This window comes from Convolutriloba macropyga, chromosome 10 (genome assembly GCF_964194025.1).
Source record: "Convolutriloba macropyga chromosome 10, txConMacr16.3, whole genome shotgun sequence".
NCBI lineage: Eukaryota > Metazoa > Xenacoelomorpha > Acoela > Convolutidae > Convolutriloba > Convolutriloba macropyga.
In genome coordinates this window covers 12,506,396-12,529,501 of record NC_134477.1, presented here as the reverse complement: position 1 = coordinate 12,529,501, position 23,106 = coordinate 12,506,396, and the positions used below count along the sequence as shown (strand labels likewise).

Genomic DNA, 23,106 nt, shown 5'->3' with positions numbered 1-23,106 from the left:
TTCTTCGAGAAAGTAGTGTCGAAGCCGTAATCTAAATCTTTAAGAATTTAAATTTTAATATTATCAATTTCAATTTATTTTGAATGCCAATAAAGTGATATATGAACTGTCAATTACGTGATAAAGTGACAAATCTAGAAAACATGAAAAATTGACAAATACCTAAAAACAAAAAAAATGTGAAATCTAGTAATATCAAAGCCGGAAAACCATAACTTAAGGCGTAAAACCGCAATAAAGAATGAAATTGAATTCAGTAGAAAAGAGAAGCATTCTTTAATTGCTGACACTAAGCTACAAAATGACAAAATTAAAAGAAAATTGGAGGCAAAGTTCAATAAGAGGTTTTTTATTTAAAAATCAAATGTTTTTAAAAGGCAAAACGACCATAAGTTTTCAAGCAATCAACTAAATAAAATAATTTGGAGCTAATTAGGAATCCAATTGGACCTATCACTAGTGAGCTTCGATTTGAAATAGTCTCTTATTTAATTAAAATTAAAAAGATCGAAATTTTTTGATAAAAAAGACCGACTGATTACAATCCGAATTATTTTTGGATTGTTACAGTCCAAGATTGCTCCAAAACAAACCCTGCTAATGTTGTTTGTCCATTAAGAGCAATTAATTTTCAAATGTCATAGCTATAGATATTTTGTTAGTTAAAAAATCAAAAATAAATGCTGCGTTTTTGATAATCAACGAATAAAGTTAGCAGAATCGGCAAAGTTTTTATTACAGCGCTCACGCAAAGGAAGATGAAATAGAAATAGGTCTTTTGAGTCTACAAATATTTTTTGTTATTGGTGTTTTGGTTTTCATTTCCTGCGAATTGAATCAAAGTAAACGAAAGAAAATTATTTCGTGTTGTTTTTGATGAAAAAGTCTGAATTTTGTGAAATATTTAGCCAGAAGTTTTGACAAAATTAAATAAAAATAGCCGACAATATTTTTTGTCTTTGAAAAAAAATCAACAACCCTTTCTTGAAGAATTTCAAAAAAAATCTCAAGAGGGGTCGGAATAATAATGTCGGCGGCAACAGTGGGGGGCAGTCAATCTCTAAGTATCGCCCTTCGCACAATAAGTATGTCTCCAAAACATATTCTGTGAATCGCATACTTGAAGACTATTGAGCTGAAAGGCTCTAAGAGCACTTAATGCCCGCTGGGCTACCCATTTTTGAGGACGAAAAGTCAAATGTGTCAGCTGAAAAATCGGTCAAGCAAAAAATCGCATAAAAAAGACCGACAGGACTAATATAATTGCTACAAACTTCGTTTGAGAGCAATTAACAACTTGTTAAAGATAAACAATACCGGATTAATGTTTGAAGAATCGATCTCAAATGACGGGTGGGCGGGGGGTCAATTTAAAAACTACTCCAGTAAGAATGAAAAATAACATTTTAGCACACAACTGAGTCGACAAATGCCACAAAGGAGCAAAAGTGATTTGCAGCGAGCGTGATCTCGCGTTAGTAGGAAAAATCGTAAAACGAAAAGCGGGCAAATTCGTCTCTTATCGAACTGTTCGTCGGCTGTAATTTTTCAGGATTCGAGTATCACCAGTAAATTATATTGTGTTTAAACATACTGACTTTTAAGGTGACTTAAATAGAAATCTTGAAAAAATCCAAGCTATTTGCAATGCCCATTAGAGCAAATTCTGATGTTTCTTTTCGAAACAAAACCATCTTAAATTTTCAATATAAGAGAACAAATTGATATCAATTTCAGCTTTGTTGTTTTCTATTTTTTCTAACTCGGAGACAGCCAAAGTTTTTGAACAGTGAGTACATCAGATATTATAATTACGCAGAGACAATTAGAAAATTCCTTTAGAAATGAATGATCCAGAATTTGAATTTTTTAAAGTTATAAATTGCTTTGGTACGCTGTGACAATCTTGATTTGTAATATCTTGATTCGTTGTGATATTACGGGGAGCATAGGGAGATAAATTTCCAAAAGATTTTTTATGATATTTTCTATACCAGTGTATTTTAAAAACTATAAAAATTAAAATTTTTTGCTTCACTGAATCTTTTGGATTACTTGCTAGCGTGGGTAGCTTCCTCCCTCTTTTACAATTTGATCTAACTTATCTAACATAGCCGGCAGGTTGCCGGAATAGCTGCGAAAGAATAGATCTGCGTGCCATATAATAGAGATAGAAACAGATACAGATCTAAATTGAAAAAAAAAAATCGACGCCGCTCAAAAAACTAGGCTGAAAAACATTCAGCGATAAATTAATAAAGCTTGCTAAAATTCAACCCACAGAAGCCTCTTATTGGGGACCTTTGCTGCACATATCAGTTCCTTTGACCTTAAACAAATTCAAATTAAACTTAAGTTTTAAAGTGCAAAAGTCATTTTATTGAGTGAGGTAAGTCACGTTTGATCAAAATTTAATCACGCAAATAACCTAAAAACATTCGCTAAAGCGAGTGAGAAACGACGTCACGCGCGCAAATGCCGTTAGTGAGAGGAAGAAGTCATTCGGAAAATTTGACTTTTTTAGCTTTGCTGTGTGAACAAATGTAAAACGAAAAAAGAGCGTCAGACGACGAAACAAAAAAAACCAAGAGCACCGCAATATAGCTACGCTCAGCTTACAGCTTCGCAGCTATGATAGCCGGCAGGTTGCCGGAATAGCAGCGAAAGAATAGATCTGCGTGCCATATAATAGAGATAGAAACAGATACAGATCTAAATTGAAAAAAAAATCGACGCCGCTCAAAAAACTAGGCTAAAAAACATTCAGCGATAAATTAATAAAGCTTGCTAAAATTCAACCCACAGAGGCCTCTTATTGGGGACCTTTGCTGCACAAATCAGTTCCTTTGACCTTAAACAAATTCAAATTAAACTTGAGTTTTAAAGTGCAAAAGTCATTTTATTGAGTGAGGTAAGTCACGTTTGATCAAAATTTAATCACGCAAATAACCTAAAAACATTCGCTAAAGCGAGTGAGAAATGACGTCACGCGCGCAAATGCCGTTAGTGAGAGGAAGAAGTCATTCAGAAAATTTGACTTTTTCAGCTTTGCTGTGTGAACAAATGTAAAACGAAAAAAGAGCGTCAGACGACGAAACAAAAACATAGCCGGAAGAATTCCGGAAGCGACTCGAAGCGTAAAAACATGACAAAAACCCTAATTGCAGCTTAAACCATTACCCTTTTTAATAAACCATGAACTTATTGCCCCCCAGTCTGATCTAAAAATTGGTGAAATTTAAACCACTGTCACCAAGAGAAACAAAATGCCACAAATTATTTATTATTGAAAACGTTTGGTAAGGATAAGTGCAAAATAATTAGGATAGTCAAAACACTGATAGTCTCAAACAACTGACAGGGCTATCAACTGCCCTCAAAAAATTCATGATGCTAATCTCAAAAAGATCGCTAAAGCAAACGGCAGATAAAAATAACTTAGAAACTAAATTAAATTTTCCAAAAAATAATGCTCAAAGTTAAGAATCAGAAAACTACTACAGTTAGATTTCTCATCACTGCAATTGAGACAAACACAACATATATTTTTTCTTCTTCTATATATGCTAGACAAAATGATTTCAAATTAACTCAAAAATTAAAATAATCATAGAAAAGCAACCGAGTAATATTTAAAGGCAAAAAAAATGTTTACGAACAATACCAAGGTCGGAAAAAATACAAAAAAAGTAATAAGTAGCAATTCTGGAAATGAAAAGGCTTTCTAGTAAACTCTTAGTACTGCTTTATGTTGAACGAAATCAATTGCAACCCAAAGAAATGACGAAAATCTAAGAAAGCCGAAATCATTCAATTTGTTAATAACTGAAAAAATCAACAAAACCGGTATAAATGTAGGTGCCAGGACAGAGCTAGAAAGATACGAGCTAGAATGTGAACAATATGGACACAATGTAAGGAGCACCGTAACAAACACTAATTCTTGATTTTTGAAAGTTCAAATCAAAGTTTAAAAGTTTTGAAAGTTCAAAAATCAAATTTAAAAAAACAAGAAAAACTAACACCATTTCATTTTTCAGCATTAAAGACATAGAAAATACAACGATACATCCGAGACAAAAATCTATCCTCCTGAACAGATAAAAAAAAGAAAAAGCAGAAATCAAACATACGAAACATTGAAACATTTTGCAAAAAAATGTCAAAAAATTTTTAGGACTGCATTTATAAAAAAAAATTAACTGTTTTTCAAAAATTTAACGCTAAAAAATTATTGACGTTTTTATCGAAACGAAATTAAAGCCCCTCATGTTGCACAAAAAGAATATTGCTAGTAATTAAAACCAAAATAGAGACAAAAAACTGAGAAAAATAGGAAAAAAACTACCAAAATCGGATTAGCATATGTACAATTTTATAAAACAAAATTACATCGAGATAAAAAGAGGCATCGAGTATATGAATTGTCAACGGGAAGTTGTCAGATTGACTGATTTTTGACAAAAAGACGTCTAAAAGATCCAAAAATGAAGAAAATAATAGGAAAAAAGCCAAAAATTAATTAAAAAATCAAGAAATTTATGCCAATTTTGAATTTGAAACGCGTTTTCGGGCTCTGCAAAACACTGTGCTATTAATTTCCAAGGTTTACATTTCAATATAGCATCGAATAAAAATGATTTCTACAAAAAACCAAATTACAAGCAAAAAAAATAGGCCACTTAGACGAAAAAACGGCTAAAAACGGTTATCTATATGTGCCATTCAGTCAAAAACTACTTTTCAAAGTCAAAAAGTCATTCACTAAACGCAGCGCATGATCAAAAAACTTCTCTCGCTCAGAAAAAATTAGTTCACACTGCAATTTTACTCGCTTTCGCTTTTAGGTCAAAACATCGTCTGAACGAATAGTACTTCCGGTAAAAAAAAAAAACCTTAAGAAAACCAATACTCCTCTTCGAGTCGTAAAAAAACCAAGAGCACCGCAATATAGCTACGCTCAGCTAACAGCTTCGCAGCTATAAAAAGGGGGCAAAATGTTCAGTTTTCTACATGTTTTCCTAGAGAATACCGGTGACCCTCCTATTTTTTTGCTTCGAGAGAAAATATTTGGTCTCTGACCTTTGGATATTAAGATGTTTTTCAAATACCGATTTACAGGCGATTCGCTCAAAAATTGCAAAACGAGTGGACAGATGAGGGACTCGGTGCGTTTTTCATTTGAATCTAGTAGTAAACTGACGCCACTTGAGTTTCATATGCTTAAATAAATGACAGAGATCAATTTAGATCCTGCAAATAAAAAAAAGTCTAGAGAGAAAAAAAATTAACTAAAAAAATCTACAGGTCAAGCAAATATTTTGCATAAGACAGATATGACAACAATAATTGCTTTAAACTTCGTTCCAGAGCAATCAAAACGTCTACACTACGCCCTATCATTCAATAGAGTACGCAGGAAAAAAACAATTGAGCTGAAAAGAATTTGAGTTGAAATATAAGACTGCTTTGAAAAAACCCATGTGAGCAAAAAATACCTTTCCGTTTTGTGAAAATTTGCTTGCGCCTTATAATTGCTCTATAGAAAAAGAACAAGATAAACACTCTCTGCGTTCCTCGACTTCGCTCATCAGACCAGCTATTTCCCACTTTACTCCACTTCAATTTTCAGTTATTTCTTAGCTCCACCGAAATAAAAAAAATTACCGTAAAGACGCTTCGAGTTTCAAAAAACAAATCACGATGTCACAATTCCATTCACAAAACCAGAAAACTATAACCATGCATTTCAAATTCGAGGCGAGCGCTTATTAATAACCGGCCTAGTAGATGGCGCAGTAATTAAACAGATGTCAGAAACAGTCAAGAAATTATTTATTTAACGAGTACTAACTTATGAACACAGGCACAGTTGAGAAAGAGCTGTCTTCCGATGAACTTTCCGGTTGTTGTCGGTTTGTTGATACCTTTGGGTTCGTACAACAGCCACACCAGAGCTACTCCATCAGAGCCTAGGCACAATTGAACCAGAGTTTACAGCCAATAAGGATGAGTTAAATATGGCCTGGGCCTATTTCCACATGTCAGTGGAAACCGTGAGAAAATGTTACATAACCGACTAACGTCGAGCGAATTGCACTCAAGCGACCGGCAATTGAGGTGAGGAGAGGAGGAGGGAGGTGATTGCGTAGAGTGAAACTTTTAAGATTAGGAACCGCCCTTCACACCATGAAATTGTCTCCTCAAAACAGTTTCGGTGAATCGCATAATTCAAAACTAGTAAGGCTCTAAGAGAGCTGTGCAGCCTTTTAAGGCCCTCATGGGATGTACCTGTTTATCCCGTTTTTGAGGCAAAAGTCAAATGGGCCAGACGAAAAACCGGTCAAGCGAAAAATCGTATAAAAAAGACCGCATGGCTAACATAATCGCTCCAAATTTCGTTTGAGAGCAATTAAATATATTTACACCTTTGAAATGATAACAATGACGTTGCAAAAGCTAGTTCCATCTTTTATGTTGTACGAAGTGTGGGATTAAGATGTTCAACAACGTTCGTGGAAAGATATTAGAATATATATATTAGATTGCTTGAATGTGTGGGATCACTATTATTATTATAACTTTTTCTCCAATGCAGTACAGTATATATTCCATACACTCACTATTACTGTGTTCTTAAATACCTAATATGTTTTAGGGAATTCAGCTGCTTTTTCATTTGATTCATTTCAATTTCTACAATATCAAGATCACAAACAAACCTCCTGTGACAGCTATTGTAACTTGTTTGGTGTAGTCTTCCTGTTCAGCTATATCTGACTCTTTCGCTGGCGTATTAGATTCATCTTTGGTCTCTTGAGTAGCGGACACTACTACCGAAATGACAGGAGGTTGCCTCTTCGCCCTTTTCCTGTTTTCGTCATCGGATGTGGAAGGACTTAACCACTTTGCCAGGTCCATAGTAACTGGTCTATAAAATAATCATTAAAAAATACACTGTTTTGCTCCAAAAGGTTCAAGAGCAGCATCCGTTCGAAATACAAAGTCAAAGCAGTAAATAATGAGCTATCAAATTAGCATTGGATGAACTAATCTTACTAAGGTTTGATTTATGATTCCCAAAAATGTTTTAAAATGATGCTCCTGCAGTACGGTGGTTTAGGCTAAAAAACTATTGAGAAAATTTTGGATCTTAACCCAATGGATATTTATCAATTCTTTTAATGGTTGTTTGATTACATGCGAAATCATGAGCCACTCTGTCAGAATACCCGGATTTATTCTCCTTGGCAACAGTCATTATGTTACTGCAATCCTACATAGCTATACATTTCTTTCGCAACTCAATGATATTAGAAGATCAATTCTCACTAAAATGTAGAACGTTTGTGCATTTGAATTAACAAGACTTACTTGGAGTAAGCAAGGCAGTGTATTTGTCTGAAACAACAAAGAACATATTTAAAGATAGAAAGCTCTGTAAATGCCCGATCGACGCAAACAATTACTTCCATTGCAAAAAAAAAAACAAAAAAGTTCTTTCTACACAGCGTTCCTTCCTTAATGTGCATTAGCTCAATGCATTCTGTTACTTTCTTAAAGTCGTGAACTGATAGCATTTAATTTATTGAAAGACTTTCAAACTATTAATAATTCCAAAAATATTTCGGTTAATAATGGTCTTCTCATTTTTATGACTGTGTAAGTTTTAATGCTCAACACTCAAGGAAAGACGAACGATACATCTAACCTTTGGCTTTCGCCTCGACCTCTATTGCTTCCTGATGTCGAGACGCCAGCCTTAGTCCGATCAGTGAACACTTCATTTACAAGGTTGTTCGGGTCAGTGGCATGGAATGTGTAGGAGAAATTGTTCTCATTGCGAGTCACAAGGGATGTCTTTGAAGTGACGTGCCAGAGTTTAAGAAACCCGTTTGTATCTAAACATTCGAACTGGCCAAACTCAACGTATTCAACAGTATGTTTATGAATTTATCTAGGTCAAAATATGACATAGCACCAGGCATCTTAACTTGCACAGATTGCACAGAGATTTACAAATGCACAGCGTTACGCTTAACATGCGTTAGTTTTTCAAGGCCAAAAGAGGAGTGTTGGAATTTTTAATCAATAATTTTGTGGAATTATTACAGGAGGTGAAAATCGCTGTAAGAAACTCATGTTTGTAATTTTTTCTCAATATCTCAATTAGGTACGTTTAGGCAGCCGATTCGGCTGACTTCGTTTAATTCTATGAGAAAAGTTTTATATCGTTAATAAGTTTGTGTGTTGCGGATGCAACTTCAAGACAGCTAAATAAGGAAATTAAAGATGATTTGCAACAAAAAACTTGACTTTATGTCCCACGATGCTAGCATATAGTTACCAAAACATGGAAACCAAAATTTGACTTTCAATTCTAAAAATATGTTTTCATTACATATTACTGGTAACTACCCGACATTCAAGCAACCCTCTGATGTTACACTTACAGACGTCAACGATTACTTGGTCGTGACAACAGCAGATGATGATCTCCTGTATTGGATCTGGAATTTTACTGGAATCAGAGGTCACCAGTCACCAAAGACGTTTTTTTTTGGGAATTGGGTTTCAGACGTCACCTCAACAAGAGGATCTAGTTTTTTTACTGGTTTCAGACGTCACCAGCAGAAGTCCGCCCGAGGTCTCAGACGTTACCTCTGACGTCCTGTTCCCCGGTTAGATCCATCCAAAAGTCTACTTTTTTTCGACAAAAAGCCTCCAAAAACTAGAAATTTGTACCCCAAAAACTTTTTTTCTTACTATAACACCTCGATTGATAACCTTGACTAGTTTTATTATTTTAATAGCAATTAAAGGCAATTTTCTAACTTTTAAACAAAAATTTTCGAAAAAAAAAACAGAAATGGTCCTTAAATCAGAAAAATCAAAAAACCTACTTTGAATTTCGGATTACATATCCATTTGAAATGCGGAACAAACCATTAAACCACTCTTCTGAATTGTTTTTCAAATAAACACAAAGCCAAATCAGCCGATATATCATCCTGGGATCTCAAACACAAAAAATGTCAAACTTTGTTGATATCAGAAAATTCGAAAAATCAATTTTGATTTTCTGACTACATGTCCATTTGAATTGCGGAATAAACACTCAAACCATTCTTTTGAATTGGACTTGAAGCAAACAGAAAGCCACTTCAGCCGATATGTCAATCTGGAATCTCAAAGAAGATACGTCAGAAAATTTGTTTTGAAATCAGAAAACTCAAAAAACCTATTTTGATTTTCTGACTACATATCCAATTGGATTACGAGATAAAACATCAAACCACTCTTTTGAATTAATTTTGAAGTAAACAGAAAGCCACTTTAGCCGATATATCATTCTGGGATCTCAAAAACAAGAAATGTCAGGAAACATTTTTTCAAATAAGAAAATTCAAAAAACACATTTTAATTTTCTGACATAATCATTTGAATTGCCGAATAAACCATTAAACTACTCTTTTGAATCGGTTTGAAACTAAACAGAAAGCTACTTCCATCGATATATCACATCAGTATCATAAAATTAAGAAATTTCAGACAAAATTTTTTGAAAACAGACAAAAAACACATTTTAATTTTCTGACTACATATTCATTTGAATTGCCAAATAAACCATTAAACAACTCTTTTGAATAAGTTTTGAAGAAAGCAGAAAGCTATTTCCATCGATATCACAGCAGCATCAGAAATAAGAAAACAAACTGTTTTCTTTTGCCAACTGCGGTGTGGACTTCTTTGGCCCTTTTATATTAAAGACGAAAAGGATAGCCTCCAGAAACACTACAGCCTCATTTTCACCTGTCTGGTAACGCGAGCTTTGCATCTGGAAACATGCCCAGATCTAAATACTGACACATTTTTAAACACTTACCGCCGCTTCACTTCGCGCAGATGCCAACACGTCGGTTTGTACAGTGACAACGGTAAGACGTTCGTTGGTGCTAACGATGAACTCGAAAAGTGTCTGAAAGACCTTAACAAAGGCAAAAATCACAAGGAACTATAGCAGCACAGAGCACGAAATGGCACTTCGACTCACCACATGGCCCTCATTTTGGCGGTGCTTGGGAGAGATTGACTCAGAGCGTCAAGCGCACACTCCTGATCATTCTAGGGTCAAAAAGGTTCAATTTTGATGTATCCCACACGATCATGGTCGAAACTGAGGCTATGATGATCTCCAGACCCCTTACAAATGTGTCAGACGCCTTAAAAAACGATGAACCGTTGACACTGAACCATTTTCTGCTCCAGCGTCTGCTCAACTCCCTTCCACCCGGTGTCTTCCCATCAACCAAGCCAGCCAGCATGAAGTCTTGGAAGAATGTACAAAAATTCCTCAACCAAAATTGAAGACTTGTCCGCGAATACCTACCGATATTGTCGCTCCGGTTTTAAGCAAAGGGGGTTAAATATAATTTTGTTCAATTTCATTGGGTTTAAAGAGTCTAAGTGGAGTTGGAAACAATATTAATTTGGTGGATTTATTCTTATTTTACCCTCTTGTTCCTGTTGCCACCGTGCAGCATTTTGCGAATGCAACTTCAAGATAGCTAAATAAAGACGTTAAAGATGATTTGCTGCAAAAAGCCTGGCTTTATGTCCCACGATGCTAGCGCATAGTTGCCAAAACATGGAAACCAAAAATCTTGAAAATTGACTTTCAATTCTAGAAATGTGTTTTCATTACATATTAATAAAGAAGTTACAGATGATTTGCGCAAAAAACTTGACTTTATGTCCCACGATGCTAGCGTATAATTACCAAAACATGGAAACCAAAGTATTGAAAATTGACTTTCAATTCTAGCAATTTGTTTTTATTACATATTAATGGTCACCATTAAAATGTAATGAAAACATTTTTCTAGGATTGAAACTCAAATTTTCATAAAGTCAAGTTTTTTTGCGTCAAATCATCTGTAACTTCCTTATTTAGCTATCTGAAAGTTGCATCTGCAACATTCTCGACGTGGGAAACAAGAACAAGAGGATAAAATAAGAATAAATCCACCAAATATTTTTTCCAATTCCAGTTAGAACCAAGAAAACCAAAATAAACCAAATAAAACTATGCAACCCCCTTTGCCTAAAACCGAACCGCAAAATGGTCTATGCAAAAAGATAGCTAATCAGAAAAAACACGTGCGAGACCAGAGACAAGGCGGACGAAGGTGCCGTAAGCCGTTTTCACGTTAACTACTCTGTTGTCTCAATCTCTTCCAGGGAACACTTCTTCCACACTTCCCAGAGGCCACGTGGGTTGAAGTCTTTGAGAATCCATACCACATCATTGAACTTGAGCGAACTCCGGTTGCTTTCAGTCCATTTTGGTTTTTTAGACAGTGTCGGTAGGTATTCGTGGACAAGCCTCCTCCAAATTGTTGAGGAATTGTTGTACATTCTTCCATGACTTCATGCCATGAAAGTGATTGATTCAGAGCGTCAAGCGGCTGATTTCGTTTAATTCCATGAGAAAAAGTTCTATATCGTTAACTAATTTGTGTGTAACAATAAGAACCAAGAGAAATTTTCTTAGATCTGATTTAATCTTTGGCATATTTATCTCCAGTAACAAAATTTTAGATCAGAAAATTTAAAAACACAAGTTATTGCCCAGTTGACTTTTTATGATGTCGACTCCTTTTTGCGGAATAATTCCGGCTGCTTTTTCTAGATATTCCAATGATATTAGTTTCTATTAACTTGTGTACAATAAATTTAGTTGCTTTTGGTGTATCCTGATAAACAATTCTACTTCAAGAAGTAAAGTTGCAGTAAAAGACTTTCATATTGACAAATACTTACAAAATAAAAAAGCACTTAAAACACCATTTAAGCTAAAAACTGCAAATAGAGCAGGGCAGTGACATTTTACTGGCGAGGTAAAATATGTTGACCGGACGGAGAAATATTTTGACACAATCACTGCGTAAAGATATTCGATTCTAGCTAATAATAAATTAACAGTTAAAGTTGACGCAGCTTCAATCATATCCGATTTTAAAAAAAGGAGATCGCAATCAATCAGGTCGTAAGGTAACGGATTGGGGTTAGCGCGTTGCAAAAATGATGAGTAATCCGTCCAACCAAAACAGCATGGCAAAAACTTGAGATAAAAGTTCTCCATCAATCAAAGGAGAGAAATCAGGACTCCATACTCGTGTGATGTATAAAGAAGCGTATATGCACATGCACGCATCAAGCAAAAAACAAACAAATGCGACGAAAATTATTTGATACCAGATAAAATTCCACTTGTCTGAAAACTGTTAAATTAACAGTTAAAGTTGATGCAGCTTCAACCATATCTGATTTTAAAAAAATGGAGATCGCAATCAATCAGGTCGTAAGATTCCAAATAAAACGCCATTCAATAAGTTGCTAGTTGTTAACAACGCATGTTGTTAACAAGGAGCTAAAATTTTAAAAGAAATCTTTTGGACCAAAATCTGATGTTTCCAACAAAGACCTAACAGTTCCCTCTTTCAAGGACCCGAAAAAATAATAATCAGAGAAAACTGCCATATTGATACTACAGAAAGACAGAACATCCTCATTTGAAATTTATTGTAATGGCACATTGTTTCTATAATGGACAATTATTCAACGACCAACGCAAAAACAAACAATTTTGGCACACTGCCTTTTAGTAATTAACTTTTAGTAGTAAACTGTCACTAATTCAGGCCAGTTGCCTAGTATTGTGAATAAGATGAAATTAGCTCACGCAAAAATCAAGAAGTGAGGCGTCAAACCGCTCAAGCAAGCTGAAGGCACCTCAAGAATAAAATTTTCAGACAAAAAGTCACATACAACCAGGTAGCCACAACAAGTAGGACCGATGAAAACTGGACTAAAAAGACGTACAAATAATTTAAAAAAATAAACATGACAAATACGCATTCCAAATATTCAATAGACTTTTATTTCAAAATGCACGCCAGTTCCTTGAAAACTAGATCCCAACGAAAACTTAAGTGCCTATTTAAAGTGTACCCAATTGACCCAGTTAGACTTTAAAACATGAATGAAACACAACCTTAAGTTCCTCATTGAGTGACCCAGAAGCCATTTTTGACACTGAGGTCAGTCGGGTATAATTACATCATCGAAAGTAACAAAAAACCTATCACATGCCAAACTTAGTTAGCAATAGCTAGAACTCACGTGTCGAGTCCACAATAACACAACAAGGCGGACGAAGGTGCAGTAAGCCGTTTTCACGTTAACTACTCTGTTGTCTCAATCTCTTCCAGGGAACACTTCTTCCACACTTCCCAGAGGCCACGTGGGTTGAAGTCTTTGAGAATCCATACCACATCATTGAACTTGAGCGAACTCCGGTTGCTTTCAGTCCATTTTGGTTTTTTAGACAGTGTCGGTAGGTATTCGTGGACAAGCCTCCTCCAAATTGTTGAGGAATTGTTGTACATTCTTCCATGACTTCATGCCATGAAAGTGATTGATTCAGAGCGTCAAGCGGCTGATTTCGTTTAATTCCATGAGAAAAAGTTCTATATCGTTAACTAATTTGTGTGTAACAATAAGAACCAAGAGAAATTTTCTTAGATCTGATTTAATCTTTGGCATATTTATCTCCAGTAACAAAATTTTAGATCAGAAAATTTAAAAACACAAGTTATTGCCCAGTTGACTTTTTATGATGTCGACTCCTTTTTGCGGAATAATTCCGGCTGCTTTTTCTAGATATTCCAATGATATTAGTTTCTATTAACTTGTGTACAATAAATTTAGTTGCTTTTGGTGTATCCTGATAAACAATTCTACTTCAAGAAGTAAAGTTGCAGTAAAAGACTTTCATATTGACAAATACTTACAAAATAAAAAACCACTTAAAACACCATTTAAGCTAAAAACTGCAAATAGAGCAGGGCAGTGACATTTTACTGGCGAGGTAAAATATGTTGACCGGACGGAGAAAAATTTTGACACAATCACTGCGTAAAGATATTCGATTCGAGCTAATAATAAATTAACAGTTAAAGTTGACGCAGCTTCAATCATATCCGATTTTAAAAAAAGGAGATCGCAATCAATCAGGTCGTAAGGTAACGGATTGGGGTTAGCGCGTTGCAAAAATGATGAGTAATCCGTCCAACCAAAACAGCATGGCAAAAACTTGAGATAAAAGTTCTCCATCAATCAAAGGAGAGAAATCAGGACTCCATACTCGTGTGATGTATAAAGAAGCGTATATGCACATGCACGCATCAAGCAAAAAACAAACAAATGCGACGAAAATTATTTGATACCAGATAAAATTCCACTTGTCTGAAAACTGTTAAATTAACAGTTAAAGTTGATGCAGCTTCAACCATATCTGATTTTAAAAAAATGGAGATCGCAATCAATCAGGTCGTAAGATTCCAAATAAAACGCTATTCAATAAGTTGCTAGTTGTTAACAACGCATGTTGTTAACAAGGAGCTAAAATTTTAAAAGAAATCTTTTGGACCAAAATCTGATGTTTCCAACAAAGACCTAACAGTTCCCTCTTTCAAGGACCCGAAAAAATAATAATCAGAGAAAACTGCCATATTGATACTACAGAAAGACAGAACATCCTCATTTGAAATTTATTGTAATGGCACATTGTTTCTATAATGGACAATTATTCAACGACCAACGCAAAAACAAACAATTTTGGCACACTGCCTTTTAGTAATTAACTTTTAGTAGTAAACTGTCACTAATTCAGGCCAGTTGCCTAGTATTGTGAATAAGATGAAATTAACTCACGCAAAAATCAAGAAGTGAGGCGTCAAACCGCTCAAGCAAGCTGAAGGCACCTCAAGAATAAAATTTTCAGACAAAAAGTCACATACAACCAGGTAGCCACAACAAGTAGGACCGATGAAAACTGGACTAAAAAGACGTACAAATAATTTAAAAAAATAAACATGACAAATACGCATTCCAAATATTCAATAGACTTTTATTTCAAAATGCACGCCAGTTCCTTGAAAACTAGATCCCAACGAAAACTTAAGTGCCTATTTAAAGTGTACCCAATTGACCCAGTTAGACTTTAAAACATGAATGAAACACAACCTTAAGTTCCTCATTGAGTGAAACCAGAAGCCATTTTTGACACTGAGGTCAGTCGGGTATAATTACATCATCGAAAGTAACAAAAAACCTATCACATGCCAAACTTAGTTAGCAATAGCTAGAACTCACGTGTCGAGTCCACAATAAACTAAATGCTTGATTTGCTATAGCTTTGCGCTATTAAACAGAAGTGAAAAATTTTGAAATAGGTAAGGCCACAAATCATTTTCATTTTCGAACACGCGAATTAAGTGTTAAACTAAATAGTTGGGATGAATCGATTCAGTTAAAACCTATTCTATTGGTGCGTACAAATTGCAAGACTCTGAAATCGCAAAGTGAGCTTTTGTAAAAGTATTGAGAAATTACGGAACAATCCGCATAAATGTGCAAGCAAAAACAAAAATATAACCTAATAACGTCGGTCGAATTGCTCTCAAATCGGCTAGGCTTAGGCTGGTACAAACCGCCAAAAAAACAGCATAGTTTTCTGCCTTCTCAGCAGCTTCGGTGAATTGTATACTCAGAGATTGGTAGTGCTTTAAGAGCTGCTCAGTGACTTAATGCCCTTCCGGCTTTTACAGATTATCCTGTTTTTGAGGAGAAAAAGCTTAAATTTTTAGTTAAATAAACTAAGCTTGAAATCTTTTTCATTACTCATCAGCAATAATATGAGTGCCTTACATCCAGCTAGAATGCGTCGACCATCTGGCATCCAAGACATACAGGTGCAGTTGACAGCCTCCTTGTTCACATCTTTGTCTATCAATGTGTAGCAGATACGGACAGATCCAAGACGCTCATCGTACTGAAACAGCACAAAACACAGTTACACCGCCTTGTGAGACAAAGAGCACATCAATTCTCGCGTTGAAAGCGCAATTTTATCCCGAATATATCTCGAATTCACGTAAGGAACATTAAAAATCTTACTTGGAGACATTCACATGGTTGGAAAAAAGCGTCTCTTTGATCCATTTAAAGGCTTTCCTGGCTTGTAAGAATTTATAATTGGGCAAAATCATCAATGATAGCCATTTTAGGATAATTAATGCAGCCATTAAGGTATCTCATGGAAATTGAGCTTGCAGTCTATATATTTAATTGATGGAAATCTCTTTTTTCATAACTTGGAGGAGCCGTAACTTGAAGTGTTACATAACTTGAGGAGCCAAATTTCCTCTGTGAGAGTTCACCAGATAACAGACTAATAGTATTCCTTGTGAAAAACAGTGCATTTGTTGTTCTGTGTCTGTTTTAAGTTACAAATAAGAGAGTGCAAGTGGGAGCACGTCAACTACCAATTTTGAAATTTAACAACTAAACGCATCTTTTTTTCGAAAGCAATCGGAAACATGAAAACAAACTACCTGCAAGATTTCAACTTCACCGGTAGAGAGCGCCAGTCCAATATACTCTCGATTTGGCGAGAACTCACAATTCATTATTGACAGAGCAGTTTGCGAACGCTGCGGCCGATTCAGCTTATCGTATATATCATGCCTAAAGCAAACAACGAGGCTCGGTAATTTGCGTTCACCCATGATGTCCAGACCCCACTTATCCGATCATTGGCTCATCGTTTTTTACAAAATGAACTAAGATACAAAATTATTGAAACATAGCTGGCAGATTGCCAGAAAATAGCCGCAATAGCTTTGTAGATCTGCAGTCTCAAACATCTCTGAGATTTTAAATTTTGATTAAAAATCTGTATAACTTATTTTTGTTTCTATTAGCTGCTCTTAAATACCCTTCAATTGGAGTGATATACTCACTTGACCTTATCTCTTGACACTATTAAATAAAAGAAAAGTCAATCTTGGAGTGAGGAAGTCAATTTTGAGAGTAAGTCACATGTGACCAAAAACTTAATCGCGCGAATGACCAAACCAACTCGCTCCACTAAGAGTGAAAAAGGACGTCACGCACGCAATTCAGTTGAAATTGCATGAACGAATGAACAAAAAGCAGATTTGAAGATTGTGACGTCGCATGGTCGTAACAAAAACCTTGACGACAAAATAAAACATAGCAGGACAAGTGCTGAAGTACAACTCAAAGAATTTTAATTGACTAACCAAAAAACTAGACTAGGAGTGATTTGGGAAAACCAGTTCTAAAAATAATCAGATCAAAAGAAAAAAAAGAAAATCAATGTCAAAATGCACCATGGGAACAAAAAAACCCTAGCAAGAAATGAAAATTTGGTTAAAAAATAGGCCTAGGTTGAACTTTGAATGGATTGGGAAAACCATTTACAAAAAACTCCGATCCAAACAATCAAAAAATAGTAAAAATCAAAATGAAATTGCCGCATGAGAACAAAAAATCACTAGCGAGAAAGCGAACTTTTGTTCAAACACCGTTTTCTCACTACTTTAAATTTAGAGCGAAAAAATTTCACGCCGCAAAATCACTCGCTTTTTCGCTCCATCTCCAGTTTCGGCGTGACCAAAATCACTACTCCAAATTCACTTCAAAAATCATGAAAATTTGTGAACAGATCTTGAAAAAACATAGCCGGAAGAATTCCGGAAACGACTCGAAAAGGAAATCGATTTTAACGCCATCCAACTACTCATCAGACAAAACGTGCCTCAACTAATTTATGATTATCTTGAAACAAAACCATAAAACCAAAAAGTATCAAATCTGTTAAAATCTGATTAAAAAATCTGATCAAATTTTGTTATAAATTGATATCAGGAAGAAACTATCTCTGCCAAAATTACTTCATCAAAACAACTAGTACTTACTAAAACCACTTACGTAAATTTTTAAAAACATTTGAGGCCAAATTATGAAAAAAAGCTCTGGAAAAAGTTAATAAATTTTTTAATATTACAAAAGCACATAAATCCAAAGAAAAATTCCTTTCAGCCAATACGGTATCCAGATAGTCGCAAAACAATAGGCAAGTCATAATAGGCTAAGAAACTTGTCCAAAAAACAAAAAAAACAAAGAAAAAACGAAGAACTGCAAAAAAATAAGAAGAATAGTTCCAATTTTTGCCCCATTTTGTCATATTTCTCAACAAAAAAATGATTCATATCCACAAAACTCTAACCAATTGTTATCTAAAATTTGCTCAAGGAGAAGGGGTCTTTTCAATACCCATTTGAGCCAGTAAAACAAAACAATAGTCAAAAACGCAAACATACCCGGCAGATTGCCGGAAAATAGCCGCCGTTGATTCCAATAAGCATGATTGGGATTGAAAGAATAGAAGATATTGAAAAACAAATTGTACAAAACCATTTTTTAAGTCCAATTTATTTTGATGGCGTTTCGTAGTTGAAAATACTTCTGTCTCTTAGAGAGAGGCTATAGGGGCTACTATCAATACCAATAAGCATTAGAGATGGTAACTATGACTTATAAGAACGACGTACAAATAGCGGGCATCTATTGGGCTTGATGGGCTTATCCCCTTTCTATTTCCGACTTCAATTTTTTATACTGATTCTGTTCATTTTGAATTGCTTTGCTGAGCAACTGATATTCAAAATCACTGTTAGCAGAATGAGAGAAGAGAGAAACTAGCCTAGAGAAGTCAAAAAGATTTCACTCAAAACGTTGAAAAAGCGCAAAATGAGGTAAAGCGAAACATTTTTTGTTCGACGGAGTAAAAAAAATTAGGAGCGCTATAGTAGCCGGCTGAGAAGATGAGGGCGGCTATTAAAAATTAGCCCGAAAATCAGCAAAATACATGAAAGACCTCTGAATTAGCATAAAATTCATACGAATTTCCAGAAACCTTCAAACCACAACCAGAACCAGCCTAAAACGAAATCATAACTAAACCTCTTAACCACAGAAAAAATGAAAACAAAACTGCTTCAAAATGGCGCACGTGAACAAAAAATTTCGCTCGCTTAATTTCTCGGTTCACACCTCAATTTCTCGCTCTCTAGAAGACAGCGATATGAACAAAAAACTGCTCTTTTCGCTCCACTCTTCATTTTGTTCAGCAACAAAATCACTCCGAATATTTTTCCGCTTCAAAATTCACTCCAATAAAATTGATTAAAAAAGGACTTCTCAAATGATCCTACTCGAGTCGTGAAAAGACAGCGCACCAAAACAATTTCTTTGCATTGTAAAAAACCAAGAGGAGGCTAATAATAGCCCTAGCTATTGCTTTGCGGCTATTAAACAAAACATCAGTTAATCTTGGTGTGGAAATTAAATTTTGATGAGTTCACTTTGAAAACAGACAGCAGCACCTATGAAACTTATCTCCCATTTTCTTTTTAATGGTCACGTCACTCACCTAGCCGGCTTTCAGCGTTACAATCCAGAAACATAAGATTCCATAGGCACACTCATTTTTACAACTCGGAGGGTTATGGCGACTCTGTGTCATTCCTATCTTCGAGACTGCTAGTTAAAATTTGAAGTAAATTATAGTTTACATTATTTTTCATAGATTAATGAGATAAGGCGACCAGACAAAACGGAAAACAAAGTCAGCCAAAACTCAAATAACCGATGATATTATATGAAACCAAATAGCCCCGACCTTAAAGAAAATATTCAAACCTTTAATTAATAATAGCATATGTTTTTAAAATGTGTCCCACTAGAGAGCCAAGGAGTCTGCCATTTGTGAGACTAAGAGACAGGAAAACAACTATTATAAAAATGGGCAAAAACAAATAAATCACTAATTCTTAAAAGAAGAAGGATAGTTGTTCATCTTTTAGATTTGAATCGAATTTAACAAATAAACAATTATGACTAATTAATGTGCTGAAACAATTTATTTTTAACAAAACTAAGTAGCAGCACAAAACGAATTGCAAAACGCGCAAAATAAACAACGTTATGAAAACAAATAAAGTTGTCAAAACTGTTCGGCATCATTTAGATTATATCATTAATTAGATTCAATTGAGCCTCATAAAAAAAAGAAAAACATTGTTAATTCCTTTGAGTATGAACTATAAAATAGAGAACATAGTTTAAAGGCAATGTAGTGTTGAGAAGTATAAATGAAACAAATTCATCAGGAAACACGTGAGCATAAACCTTTCATCAGGATGAAACCTTTCATTAGGAAACACGTGAGCATAATCATTATTGGCACATGAAAAGGCAACAAAAAGAACCACAAAAGAGGGCAACACTAATAAGACAGATCGTTTATGGAAACTTTATCAATTCCTAGAAGAATTTCTGCCAAACTCCACAGAAAAAAAAGATGAAAACAGAGTCAAAATTCCACAAAAGACAGTCCATCGAAAACGAAAATTGCGTTCTTTTCTCGTTCCACATTGTTATTTAGTGTGTCATCTGTTGTACTGTAGCCACTTACTGAACAGTTACGGTATCACTTTTGGCTTGGAAAGGAATCGTTTGGACACTGCAACTATTAGAGAACGTTCAACTTAACAATACGCTTTAACGCATTGCCTTCTGTTGTTCTTTTTGGTTATTTCGCTATATTTTATTTTTTAATCACTCTGTAAGCCATTTTTGGAAAAGAAGCCAACTTCAGCGCCAAGAGTTGGATGGGAAAAATTGGCTTGCAAAAATGTTTGGAATAATTATCAAGAAGTTGTCCACAAGACTTGCTTTTCTGATTTTTTGTTTCTGTTTCAAACGGAAATATATAACCGAAGTTTTCATCAAAAAATGAAAGAGGACAACAGATTAAAATGCTACACTGAGTTTTAAAACGACTCAATTATCTATAAAGGTCAGGATATTAAACTGGGCAAAATCTGCGAAAAAAGACATAGCTTAAAATTGGTGCAAGCCGGGTTAAATCCATAAAAAATGAGTTTTAGTAGAAAAAAAACCGCAAATTCACAAAAAACTTGATCATATTTTTACAGCAGTTTTTAAGCATAGTATTTGTTAAAATCTTTTGCTGAAATTGGCTGTTCCGGCTACAACTTAATTAAAACGTGGCGAAAATTATTGCAAAATTAGACTAATATGACAAAATAGCATAAACTTGGCGATGTTTACAAAACTATAAATCTCGAGAACTGCTCGCAAAAAAGTAGTTGGAAGAAAAATCTCCCATTGAAATATTCTGCACCTGAAGCCGATATTCTTCCACTCTTGGCGATAAATATATCGATACCAACTATCGGTGATACATATATCGGTCACAAAGGGTCAAAAATGAAACAAAGGGTCAAAAATGAACCATTTGTTTTCGACACTAGTTGATCCAGCAAATATTGATCTCGATCATGGCATTTTAAAACTAACTCAACACCCTGTCATTTTTGTATATCAAGCTGCAGCTCCTGCTGACGAGCAAAACTAAGAACTCTATTTTACCGTAACCAAGATTAAACTTCAGATCTATTCCTTTAATGCTCCCTCCACCTTTGGCGAAAACAAGTTTTATCTCGGAAATCCATGCAAAGCAAAAAAAATTATATGCAGAAATTACACGTGTGCTTGAGTCTTGCAAAACTAGGCACCTGCTATGATGGAGGGGGAAGCTTATCGGCAACGATTCAAATATTCGCAAAACCAACAAGCTGATAAGATTTTAAAAATATTGATTTCACTCCGATTGTTTCACCCCTCTATCATTTCACTCGATTTCAAACCTTTATGTGAACATAAACCGACAAATGTCGGAAGACTTGCTCTTGAACGACAGGCGAGGCAATTTAATTCAGGGGCTGTAGCCTAGATCAATTTTTCTTTATGGGTGCAAAAAACCTGCCCCTCGCCGGGATTCGAACCCCTATCCTCCCGCTCCACAGCCACCAGCACTAACCACTGCGCTACAGATCACTTAACTCCCCTATTCTGCAACCGATTTTATATTAGCCTTACTTCGGAGCAATAGCGCTCACTCAAAAATGAAGAACGAAAGCGTAAACAAAGTCACTTGAGAAGTCAAAGAATGTTCTAGAAGAAAAGCGCAAAATTGTCAAGCTAAAAATTTGCATAAAAAAGACACACACGTTTACAATAATTGCTATGAACTTCGTTCAAGAGCAATTAATAAGCATTGTTAGCTTAGTAAAATAATCATTGGGCCATGTCTCGCGTCCCATGACCAAGCCTTAGCGTTACGTGGGACTTGATATGAATTTATCACAACTGAACATGGGATTAATTTATCCGCCTAATCAGAAAACTTGCTGGGTGATGTCGACTGCTAATTTGGGGGTGAAATGATAGAGCAGTGAAAGTATATCGGGGTTAGGATATGCGGGTTTAGCTGAATGGGGGTGAAAAGAAGTAGAAACATAGTCAAGTTGTTTTTCCCCATTAATAATGGACATACATATCGAATGTCTGCAGAAGAGTGAGTACTCCGCTAGCCTCTACCTTTGAGTCCGCCTTCCCACCCACCATGTCTGCTGGCAGCAACTCATTGGCCAAGGATCGACGACCTTTGAGGGGATCTCTGAATGACTCTGCATTCTAAAACAGTCCAAAATCCACCTATAATCAAGTTCCATCGTGAAAAAAAAACTTTTAACGAATCATTAATTTGCTAAAAAAAATAGAGTTCGCTTCGAATAACACCATGGTTCTAATCATTTTCAGGTGCAAAGTTTGTGAAAACTTTGCTTAAAGATTTCTCTTACTGCCTCTTCCAGTTGAAAAAAAAACCAAAAAAAAGCAACAATTAGTTAGACTAAAACAATGTTTTTTTTTTTCAAATCTGAGCAGGTGGCTCAAATAATCAATAAAGTCTTGCGAATCAAACCAATACCGTTTGATCCAATTCTCTGTTTTTATTCTAACGATAACAAATATCACCAGCAAATTCTGTGGCACCGGGTGACGAAGGAAGTTCTTTTGTCGCCATATTCCACACAGAAAGTCCCCTTTTTAAATGTATGAAGATACTTTTTGTGGAATTAAAGAGTTAAAATGAACCAAATCGTCCATTTTAGTTTGTAGCGCCGGCTCGTAATGAGTCATTTATGTTTGCATCATTCAACTATTTTTGCGTAGTTTTGTTGTTTTCCTTCAGTTTTAATTAATAGTCAATATTAAAAAAACGAAAGCAGTAAGTATGGAAA

The 23,106-nt window shown here is 35.2% G+C and overlaps 1 protein-coding gene across 4 annotated transcripts in view; it reads right to left on the bottom strand.

Annotated features, from left to right (window-relative positions):
* Positions 1-23,106, bottom strand: part of LOC142348596 (uncharacterized) — a 50,787-nt gene that overhangs the window by 21,875 nt on the left and 5,806 nt on the right. For all 4 annotated transcript variants that reach the window (XM_075399991.1, XM_075399992.1, XM_075399993.1 and 1 more), the window contains 7 exons: positions 22,359-22,498; positions 16,461-16,593; positions 15,775-15,898; positions 7,712-7,901; positions 7,375-7,401; positions 6,723-6,931; positions 5,855-5,972 (listed from right to left, as the gene is read on the bottom strand). In XM_075399991.1, the coding sequence (XP_075256106.1) occupies positions 5,855-5,972; positions 6,723-6,931; positions 7,375-7,401; positions 7,712-7,901; positions 15,775-15,898; positions 16,461-16,593; positions 22,359-22,498 (941 nt within the window). The remainder of the gene's footprint in view (positions 1-5,854; positions 5,973-6,722; positions 6,932-7,374; positions 7,402-7,711; positions 7,902-15,774; positions 15,899-16,460; positions 16,594-22,358; positions 22,499-23,106) is intronic.